This window comes from Quercus robur, chromosome 8 (assembly GCF_932294415.1).
Source record: "Quercus robur chromosome 8, dhQueRobu3.1, whole genome shotgun sequence".
NCBI lineage: Eukaryota > Viridiplantae > Streptophyta > Magnoliopsida > Fagales > Fagaceae > Quercus > Quercus robur.
The window spans coordinates 12,444,371-12,455,509 of record NC_065541.1 but is presented as its reverse complement, the minus strand read 5'-3'; the positions used below and the strand labels follow the sequence as shown (position 1 = coordinate 12,455,509).

General features: G+C 33.5%; 2 protein-coding genes across 8 annotated transcripts in view; one reads left to right on the top strand and one right to left on the bottom strand.

Moving 5' to 3' along the window:
* Positions 1-11,139, top strand: part of LOC126694620 (probable disease resistance protein At4g27220) — a 190,843-nt gene that overhangs the window by 10,297 nt on the left and 169,407 nt on the right. Inside the window, exons 4-6 of one of the 2 annotated variants that reach the window (XM_050390990.1) lie at positions 1,508-2,296; positions 2,609-2,699; positions 2,777-3,128. In XM_050390990.1, the coding sequence (XP_050246947.1) occupies positions 1,508-2,296; positions 2,609-2,699; positions 2,777-2,850 (954 nt within the window). In that variant the 3' untranslated portion in view covers positions 2,851-3,128. Of the gene's footprint in view, positions 1-1,507; positions 2,297-2,608; positions 2,700-2,776; positions 3,129-11,139 lie in introns of those variants that run through there. The other variant, XM_050390989.1, reaches the window with a different exon arrangement.
* On the bottom strand, positions 4,010-11,019 carry LOC126694627 (uncharacterized). 6 transcript variants are annotated; one of them, XR_007645817.1, is made up of 6 exons: positions 10,630-11,011; positions 10,066-10,230; positions 9,156-9,315; positions 8,094-8,506; positions 6,143-6,232; positions 4,010-4,531 (listed from the first exon to the last, which is right to left on the bottom strand). XR_007645817.1 is itself a non-coding variant. In XM_050390999.1 (5 exons), exons 1-4 carry the CDS (start codon positions 10,661-10,663, stop codon positions 6,148-6,150), a joined length of 444 nt encoding a protein of 147 aa, XP_050246956.1. In that variant the 5' UTR covers positions 10,664-11,019; the 3' UTR covers positions 4,010-4,531; positions 6,143-6,147. The 6 variants fall into 6 exon arrangements, 2 of the variants coding, with proteins under 2 accessions (XP_050246956.1, XP_050246955.1); XR_007645818.1 differs by having other exon boundaries at positions 8,195-8,506; XR_007645820.1 differs by lacking the exon at positions 10,066-10,230 and having other exon boundaries at positions 9,156-9,412; positions 10,630-11,017.

The following is an 11,139-nucleotide window of genomic DNA, read 5'->3' as shown; positions in this document are numbered from 1 at the left end:
ATTTTCTTAATATACAACTAAAATTTATAAGTTTCAAATTTATTATTCAAAATTTTCACCTCTTAAGGAATATGGAGATTATCATAATGATCAAAACTCATCACAAATTTACAATGTTATTTTAATCAAAATTAAAATTAAACCAAAGGAACAGAAGATAAACTTTATAATAATTTATTACTCAAACAATTGGTAGACATATTCAAATTCATAGCCATGTAGATTGTATTTTGATATAAATTCAAATTCCAATTTCCAAAAAAAAAAACTAAGTATAAATCCAAACCAAAATTTAACAAAAGCCATAAAAGAGAGATACAAGACTTTGTGATGGGAAATTAAAAAAATTACAATATCAAACACATACTAAAAAAAAACATCAACCTTATATAGAGTTATAAGAAAGAAAAAAAAATCCACCAAAAGAGAGAGAGAGAGAGAGAGAGAGAGAGAGAGAGAGAGAGAGAGAGAGAGAGAGTACTCATAGTTTTTGTGTGGAAAAATATGAATTGAATGAGAGAAATGATATCAAATTTATACAAAATAAAATAGGGAGAAGAAGAGTCAAAATATAAAAAAGAAAAAAGGATGAGGGAAGTGCAAAGAAAAAGTAAAGGATTAGAAACTTAAACTTAAACTTATGAGTTAAGGTCCAACTTTGTTATTTTAATCACCCATTCTTCTCATTATTATTTAATGTGAGACTTCACTCACACATGTATACCCAACATTCTGGGATTCAAAAATGATATTCCACCAATTTGAGCATGCTTGGGTCTCATGAAGTTTCTTATTTTGCATAAATATGAACTTTTATTGGGAAGACCAATTCCACAAGATATGAGAGAAATGATATGGGTCATGAGCCTTGATTTGTTAATAGAATATATGGCAATGAGATAGATCCTTATTTTAGTTATTTCAGAGTGTTTTAGAAAAAAATAACTATTTTGTGTAATTGACTTTTAAGACCCATTTTATTATATAGGATTAATCTTGTGTCCATACAAGGCATGACTTAATCAAGAATCGGATATAAAATTAAAAATATTTCAATAATATAAATATAAATTATTAAAACAAATAGTAAAACTAAAAGAACAAAAATTACTTCAAGTTTCGTGACAAATGCACATTGTATACGTCCAAGTTTTTATAAAACCAAAGATTATACTAAATTGTAAAATAATTTAAAATTTAAAATAAAATAAAAGCCTTTTAAATATCTTTAGAATTTTGATTATTGAGCTTAATCAAAATCAGATTCATTTTTTACCCAAAAAAAAAATAGAATAGAGTTTTACTTGAAGTAAACTATTGTCAATAATTGTAATGTACTTCTAATGATTCACATAGTAAAATTATGTTGTACAACTTGTAATACTTTCATTTTGCCACATAATTTCACATGTAAGGATTTTTTGTGTGTATAAATAGGTTTTAGTCACAACTTATGTGAATTCTTGTTGCTTTTAATTAATAGAGACTTAAATTGGTACATGTGTAGCTTCAAAATTTACAGATCTTGTCTGTGGACGATTGGAATGCAACTTCATTTGATTTGATGCAAGGTTTGTCAAATTTGGAAGAATTAGAAATTAAAAATTGTGGAGGAATCCAAGAGGTGATTAAGCTTGAAGGGCTTCTTACTATAAAAGGAGAACAACAGGATCTGTTACTCCCAAGATTGAAGAAACTGTTGTTGATTGATCTACATCAACTGAGGTGCATATGGAAAGGCGCAACTAAACTTAAAAATCTCAACAATCTTGAAGATTTAAAAGTCATCAGATGCAAAAAATTGACGCATCTCTTCACACCGGCCCTCGCTCAAAGCTTACAAAAGTTGAAATTTCTTGAAATTGAAAGGTGTGACGAATTGGAGCATATAATTGTTGAAAATGTAGAAGAACAGGTCTCATCAGAGAATCATCTCCAACCTTTATGCTTCCCTAAACTGGAAAGAGTCAATGTCAGATACTGCAATAAATTGAAATATCTCTTCCCCATGACCATCGCTGATAGTCTTTTAGAACTAAGGATTTTCATAGTAATAAAAAACTCTCAATTAATGGAACTATTCACACATGAAGGAGACGCTGGAGTTCAGAAAGATGTAACGCTCCCTCAACTAAAATTTATGGGACTCAAAGGTCTACCAAGCCTTGTTAACTTCTGCCCAAAGAACTATCAGTTTATACTGCCAAAATGGAGGGAGCTAAGAGTGGAAAGCTGTAAGACCATGAGGACGACTTTTACCCGTACTCCAGACAGAAGTGTGCTTATAAATGGAGAGGTAATCCAATATTCCTGCCTTTTTTTTTTATTATCTGTTCACTAAATTAGAGTCAATTATAGTAGTAGTATACATATTACTAATTTACTACTAATAATAATTATTTGATTTATAACACCAAATATCCTATAGATGTTGTGCATGTGCTTAATTATAATCAACCCTCACTGATAACTGATAAGTACCGTTTGTCTAGTTGGGAGCTTGAGACGAATTTTATTATATTTTAAAAATGTTATTATTATTTTATTTATTTCCCCTTGCGTTGCCAGAATATATAAATGCTTGTTGGCTTTCGATTTGGTTGTTCAGGTAGCCCAGATAGACGAGCCTACAGGGACTTCAACAATTTCTCCAGTGCTTACCATATGCCCTGCCAACAACGATATAAAATGGGAGACAGGTTTTAACTTTTAACTATACTAACCTTTTATTATTATTATTATTTTTCCTTACTATTGTTGTGTTCAATTGATTTAGATGTGAAAGACAATCCTAGAGGTGTCTACTCATCAGATGCAGTATATTTTTACCGAGGATACCAAAGATGGTGATTTGGATTTATTATGATCTTTTCTACACACGTGGCTTAAATTTGTGGCGGGCTCATCGATGGATGGACGTGCTACTTCTGTAGAGGTCTCCGTCCCCAAAATATTCTCATCTCTGTATTTCACAACTCTTTTGCTCTCTATTTATTTGATGCGTATGTTTTATTTTATTTTATTTTTTTTTATAGATAATGTGTTTTTTCTTTTTATTTCTTGAACAAGAGGCAAATATTTGTACAACTTTTTTTTAAGTGATAATTTATGATTAGAACATCATTTTTTATTATACATCAATCACGTACAACAGATATCCAACAAATATTTCATTCTATACAAACATCCAATCTGAAACGGGTCATCAAAATCTTATTTAAATTTTAATTGGCATTCCAATTTGTCTCATAATAATAGGGCTATGATTTAACAGATTAAAATAAACATTTAGTATGCTTTTGAATAAAATATTTAAATGAGAAAACAATTGCTTCTTTCAAAGAACGTGAAATGTATACAATCTAAAAACTGTCGGCTTGAATTTTCTCAAACCTTAATTGCATGTCTCTCATTTGCATGCATTGTCAACACTTCAATATACAGAGCTTGTTATTCAGAAGTGGTGTGGCAAAATGTAAGAGTTAAAGATCTCTTTGAAGTGGCCTGTGGAGTGGTTGTGAGAGAAGAGAAAACTTCTCTTTGTATTAGGTGCAACCCCAAACTTTGTATTAAGTTTGAGTCCCAACTTTTGTATTGAGAGAGAACTTTGTATTTGTATGAGAGAACAATTTGGGTGTATTGGGATTTGGGCATTGTGACTTGTGAGGGTGCTATTACACCATTTTGTATTCTCCACCTTTATTAGGGAAAATATCTTCTGTCGATGCCCGTGGATATAGGCTAAAAGCCAAACCACATAAATTCTTGGTGTTTTCTCTTGTGTGTGCTTGTATCTATTTTCTTGTCAATTTTTCCTCATTCCTATTATTTATTTGGTGATATCTTTCAAAGGTATATAATATTTTCACCATCAATCTTGTGTGGAGTGCTATCTAGAAGCATTTTCTTGCAACAATTTGGTAGTAGAGCTTCTGCTATTTAGAACAAAAACAAATTGTATATACAGAGAGATTTGAAGACTTTGCCACTAATAAATCAATAACAAAAATTACAACAAATCCAAGTCTAAAATAACATTGGCATTCGAGTACAACTTTGTTGCCATGACATCCTTGAATACTGGCTGCATTAAGATTTCTGTAATTCTCATATGATGGCTGTAAGCCTGTAACATGATGTTTCAAACTCACCTTCATTAACTTACAATTTACAACCATCATTGTACTAGTCATGTATTTTAATGTTTTAATATATTCACCATTCTTAAAAATCATGGAGTTCAACTAAACTCTGCTCACTACCTTTCAGAGCGTAAAGTTATTCCAGAATCTCTAATTGTACTAAAAAATCTTGGGAGTGAACACCCTTCAAGCTCTTATAATGCTTTTTTCCCATTCATGCACACCAGATCTGTCCACATTTTAAGGTGACAATACCTGCAAACTTAATGATTTTCTTGAAATTCCATTAGCAAAAATGACTTGAGAGAGTTTGACAAGCATGGAGTTCATCCATCTTCTGTGAATCAGTGAGTTCCAATGAAAGGTCCTTCCATGGCCTATAAAAGGACCTGTACAAAGACCATGCTAGGTCAGACTAGTTTGAAGAAGGATTAGAGCATACATTTCCTTCAAATAAAATATAATAGCATTGCTGTAAAAGCAGCCAACATGCAAGAGATTAGAGAGCAGGATTACAAAATCAATGCTGGTAATCAACTTTTTGCTGGCCTTAAGTTATTCATAAAATCTTTAGCAGATTTATTAAGTTAGTTATTACTAGCCTTCAAATTTTTGCTAGTTAGATGAATCTTTTTTTATTTCTCACTAATGATCCATACAATATGTCAAAGATGCGAAATTGTGTATTAAGGCCTTCTTCAAATGGAGTTCTTGGGGATTTTCTTTATGGAATGCATGCTACTATTGATGTTATAAAATTGGCACTACTACTTAGTTTAGTTTAGTGAGAAGTTATGGATTTTGGCCAAAACAGTTCGTATGGCTGAGCCAAATCGAAGGTAGTAGATAGACGGGGTAGTCACTACTCAATGTCGAAAGGTTTGGCACATTGGTAAATATTGGACCAAAGAAAGGTTATACACTCCTATTTTGGCTATTTCAATGTAACCATTTAAACGAAATCTAATATAGACTAGACAGATGACCTTCAATCCGGGTAGGAAATGATCTATTGAGAGAGGCAACTCCACCTCTAGACAGGATACAACATATTGAAATTAAAGAAGTGGAGATTTGGAGATAAGAAGCTTACAACCTTTAATTAGGCTCTGTTGGGGAAGTGGCCTCAGTGGTTTGGGGTAGAGGTAACACAATTGTGGAAGCATGTGATAGTTTTGAAGTTCAGAGAGGAGTGAGGTGGGTGAAATAAAAAATCTATTTGAGGTACTCATGGATGTGGTTTGTGGAAGAGTATTAAGATGATATGGAATAGGTTTCTACTAAATATTAAGTTTGATGTAAACCTTGGTAACCGGATCCAATTGCATGACTATTGGTGAGGTGAACAGCCTATGAGGGTGGTTTGTCTTCTCTTCTATGAGAACTCCATAAATCCAGAGGCTTCAGTGGAGTCTATGTTGGTGAGGCAAGTTCCGGGGAAGATGAGGCATTGGGATGTTAGATTTATTCGAGACTTTAATGATTGGGAGTTAGACATGGTGGCCTCATTTCTCCATTGTTTAGATTCTCATATCCCTAATAGAGAGGATGGTAGTCAGTTGCTAACAACTTTCTCTAGCTCCTTATTTAATTGGTCCTGTGCATAGGGTTTTACAAATTGTGATTCCATTATGACATTTATACAGTTGTCTTTTGTATATAATTCTTTCTTTGTAATTCTTTAGGCTGCTTCATGCCCATTGCTTATGAAGTGGTCTTTCTTTAAGCAAATGATACTTATCTATCCAAAAAAACAAAATCTCCCATTCCTTGGCAACAATCTGTAAAACTTGAATCAGAAAGAAAACAATTAAACAGGACAATCACCTTGGGTCACAGGTTAAGAATTATTAGTTTAAATACCATGTTGATTTCTTTCAGTAGCACATACCATGTTTAGTTCCAAAATAATCATCAAAAACCCTTCATTCCACATATTGTTCACAGAACAGACAATTGAGAAGGGAAAAAGAAAGAAGCTAGAAGACAAGATGTAATACCATCTCTAGGCAAGATTAGCTTCAGTAGGGCAATGTATCTTCGAACACAGTGATGCCACCAGGGTCTTATGACCTTGGAAGATAACTGATCTGGATTATACAGAAATATAATATTAAAAGCCAGTAAATTTTTTTTTTACAAAATGGAAAATAAATAAATGTCTACTCGAAAAAATATTTTTGTATATAACATTTAATTACATTAAAGTGGATTCAAATTTTTTAACATTTGCTTTCATAAGAGAAAGTCAAAGCCTATAACTTCAGCGGACATGAACACAAACCTTACTAATTACAACATGTCAACATTGCATGTTTTTCATCAAAAAAGAAAAAAAAGAACACAGAATGTTGGCCTAAGTTGTGACAATGAACTCTAAATCTCCTCTTAAATTGAAAAAAAATTCAGATAAATAATTTTCAAAATCAAATTATCAAATCTGTTAAGCCACTCTAACAGATTAACAAGTGATACTGGATGTTATTATTTGTTAGTGTAGTGGGCATTTTATCATAACTCGTCTGATTTTTATTCCAGCTACAAGGGATTAGATAGACTTAGAAGCTCAAAAAAATTGGCTGTTTCTAGAAGAGTATTTCTCTATTACAGCTGTATCATCTATTCTTCACTCATAGCACAGATTCAAATTCGATTTATGAAGTGCAAAACAAGAACACATAATTGACACAACAAAACTATCTATCACTCTCTCCTCTTTGTCCTCAAACAAGTATGTAGTGATAGAACTTTCTTGTTTTGTCAAGAATCCCTCGTAGTGTTCTCAAAATGCCCATACTATTAAAACATTGTATCTCAACAGCCAAGCAATTTATATATATATATATATATATATTACTCGACCTTAGCGACACCATTAGTCACAGAAACCCTCCACAAGTATTTCTTCACTTCATCTATCCCACATTAATAAACAACATTCTATGCAATTTTCCGTCTCTATGGCAGATCGATTCACAAAATCAAGATGTTCAAAGTAAATATCCACACCACCAATCTTCAACATTTCACAATTTTTCTTTTTTTGTTTCAAAATAAATGGTGTATCACATGTACCTAGTGAGTCTTGAAACCACAACCTCACCCTCGACCTTGCTCTTACAAGAAGAAGAGGCACCATTCGAGCATAGAGCTCATTGGCAACATTTCTGAATTTTTTTACACCAGTATCAAACAAAATTTATATATTATCTATAGCCAACAATGGTGTACCCTCAACACCAAAAACAAAGTCAATATAGAAAATAGACCACGCAACTTAGAATTCAACAACACATTGGCCCAACTGGCCTCTAAGAGACCAAAATGAAAATTTAGACCACACTACATGCGTTCATTCCTAACAAAATCCTATAATTAAGTATAAGAGCAAAATGCCAATCTTTGATGTTAACCTACTACAATCTCTCCTTCAATTATTACAAGTCCTCAATCACCGTCCTAATCCCCAAAACTAGCGGCTGCCTCTCAAAATTGATTGCCACAATTTATTCTATCAATCAGAAGTCTACAAGGATGACCTCCCTATCCAGATCAACCACACCACATGCTTGCATTGACTTCCACTGAAACAATATTCTAGGATCAGTTCAACATTCCCCACTAATTACTAAGACTCCCTGCTTGGCAAAGTATAATGTATATGGGATAAGATTTCTCCCATTAAATCCAATTTCCTCCAATTTTTACGTCCAATTTTTATAGAGATGTAAGACATGGCATTTAAAAATCAAATAAATGCCACATGTCTCACATCCAACTAATTGACTAAGAATGGGAGGGGAACATTTCCGATAGAGTTTATTTGAAGTCCAGATTACAAGTTTAACACAGAAATTGAGTCTTTCCAGAATCCAAGTCCAAAATCCCTAGCTCCAGCATTCAACCCAATATGCCAAACAACTAGACCAAAAACTAAACAAAATAGCATACCTAAAAAACTGGAGGCAGAGGAAAGAAGACACAGTGCAGATATAACTATGGGAGCACTCAACAAGAATGCCATGAAGTTGTCGACAGTAAATAATACTCACAGCCGAATCGATTTTTGATGCTTTCATCACATTCACTTTCAATAAGATCCAATAATGATTGCAGAGTTCCTAATTTAATTCGGTTTGAAATCTTGGGGACAAAACCATTAGATTTCCAAGAAACCTTCCCAAGAATAATAGCAGCAGTTTAGCCATCACAAAAGTCTAGTATCAAAGAATCCTCATGAATCTCTTCCTCCAAAAAAATGGCTAAATGGGAATAAGATTCTTGAAGCTGAAGCATTTGTGCAGAGTCTGATCTCAAGGCAGTGAAATTTCCCACATTAGAAAACCAGAAAGCTTTTCTCGATTCTGTGAAAATACACAAAAATAAAATTTTAATATGTATAGTCAAACCATGAGGCCAAAACTGCTTTGGCACCAAAAAAATAAAAACTGAACTATACAGAGAAACAAACTAGAATCACTCTAACAAGTTTTTTCTTTTGATAAGTATGAATCACTCAAACAACTTAAATGCGAAAATATACAACTCAAGTCTGTCAGCAAGGTGTTTGGAAGGATACACTAGAGAACCCCAAGTGAAGAAGGCTACATCTATGCACGCTCAATTTTTTTTTGTGATAATTTAATAGTTGGCAGTGGGGGGATTTGAACCCTGGATGTCCCCTATTGAAAACATCAAGAGGTGTCAACCAGTTGAGCTACAAGGTTTTTTACTATGCACAAGCTCAAGTATGCATCATGTAGGGGAACAGATGGACCCCTAGTATGGCTGAACAAAAATTAACACTAACCAAAGCCAGAAAAATATGCACAGTAAATATAGGTAGATAAAAGCCATTGATTCCTTAAGGTTAGCCAGGTAATGAGGCAAGCCTAAACCAGCAATATCCACAGGTTCAATATAGACATAATGACAAGACTATGAACTGAAAAAAGCAAGACGAAGACAGGATCATAGAACTCTATATGTTCAACAATAGGAGAACATGCTTACACAAAATTCAAAGTTCTGACTTCATTCTGAATTCCTTGCTTGAGAGCTGCCCAACCCTGCATCATTTGATTGCTAGAATAAGAACCACGGTTCAAAGCACCAATGAAGGAGTCAAGTCCAGCAACTTCAGTGCCTCCGAAAGAAGCCTTAGAGTACCATGCTTCACAAGAAAATCAGAGTGAAGCAACCCATTATTAATTACCGACCAGCTGAAAGGACAAGGATACAAGCATTCCACAATACCCTGCACATCCCCACTATTAAACAAAGCGGGATCATGAGACTAAGAAACAAGGAAACCAAAAGTTCAAAGACCTAGGGGCACCAAGGACTCTTCCACAAGAACCCTCTCCTATAATGTGGACAAAACATAAATAAAATTTTCATCATCATCATCATTCCCAAGACCATGAAGAACACCAGAATACATTTCCTTATGCTGCAGCACCCACTTCAACAATCATGGCCGCCCCACCTCAAAGATGACATTGCAAAGCCAACAAGTTCCTTCCTCAATGAATGTGTCATCCTCTTCTCCTTTTGGTTATATTTATATTCTGTTAGCTTGGAAAATGCCTTAGATTTTGAATCAAATTTCTTTGCGACCTTAGAGGCCATTCTTGACTGACTCTGAACAATCAAAGCCATTAGCAAAGGTGCGGCCCTTTGGTCTTTGCTTCTTGACTATTTAGTTTCTTCAATGAGCAATCTGGAAAACTTGTTAAGAACCTTACTAATAGCTTTTTTCTCCCCATCCTTGGGATTATATACCCCATCCCAAAATAGTAGATATCAATGGCAATACATAAGACAACCAAGTTTCCTTCATCAAAACTTCCAAGCATCTAGAAGCTCCAAGCACTTAAAGAAGTGCATACATATAAATGAAGCAATTCACTTTCAGAATTACCTTTTAGCAACTTAATGAACTCCTTTACACCATCAGAGCATAACTGAATTTCAAGAGAATTAATCTTATGCAACAGTTCTTTAAGTTTCGCTTCATGGGTCACTTTAATTTCAAACCTTGGAATTTCTCCTCCTTTAACCTTACCACCTTCATCATCTACCACAACTGCAATTGAAATATAAACCAAATTATTACCATTTCATGACACCCAAATAACAAAAATCATTTTATTTCATATCTTTTTTCTTCATTATACAATCATACATAGATAAATTAAGCCTTACTTTCTATTTAGAAACAGAGACATTTAAAAGCTACAAGCATGGAATTACTTAACCTTCCACTCAGCTTAGCCTAATAAGCATATCTTGGATTGAGAGTAGGTGAGTCTTTCATTGTTTTTTTTTTTTTTTATTCAATTTTAGAAAGAGAAAGAGTTAATTGACTAAAAAACATAAACTGACTTAACCCAGTTTCTTTCTTTTTGCTATATATATTTTTTGAGCAACCAAACAGGAATAATCATAAATAAAATTCCAGATGGGGTATGATTTGAATGTGCACCTTGATTTTCTGAGGCTGAGCTAGGTTCCTCCATTGAAGATTTTAGTTTGAAGAAGTAGGAGATTGGAGGGAGGGACACTGGGTTTTGGGTTTTGAAACTTCTGCAGAAGACTTGAATGTGCACCTGTTTGGATGCGTCATAACCTTTTCGTGAATAGAGTTGTCCTTTGCTTTCCGTAGAACTGTTTGGGGATATTTTATGAATTCTTCTTTCTAATGTAAATCGGTTTACGATCAAGTTTTGTTACTGATTATATCAAACGTCTCTGAACGGGTCCTGATCAGTTAGATAACTGGTAAAGACAGAATAAGAGTCCATGCTTTAGGCACTAGTCATCATGTGTAAATCAAACATAATGGTCAGTGAATATTAAAAATAGTTAGTGTTGTAGGGGAAAAAAAACCTTATATAAAGTTAATTCTTATTCTTCTCAAAAAAAAAAAAAAAAAAAAGAGTTAATTCTTATATAATAACGTAATAGTAACTCATATAACTACATTTCCAATCAT

Coding starts and splice junctions, on each gene's coding strand:
- LOC126694627 (XM_050390998.1), bottom strand. CDS start 10,663: ATGGAGGAACCTAGCTCAGCCTCAGAAAATCAAG. Junction 9,316..10,065: donor GTTCATTAAGTTGCTAAAAG/GTAATTCTGAAA, acceptor TTTCTTGTGAAG/CATGGTACTCTAAGGCTTCT. Junction 4,532..9,155: donor GTCAGAACTTTGAATTTTGT/GTAAGCATGTTC, acceptor GTCTTTGTACAG/GTCCTTTTATAGGCCATGGA.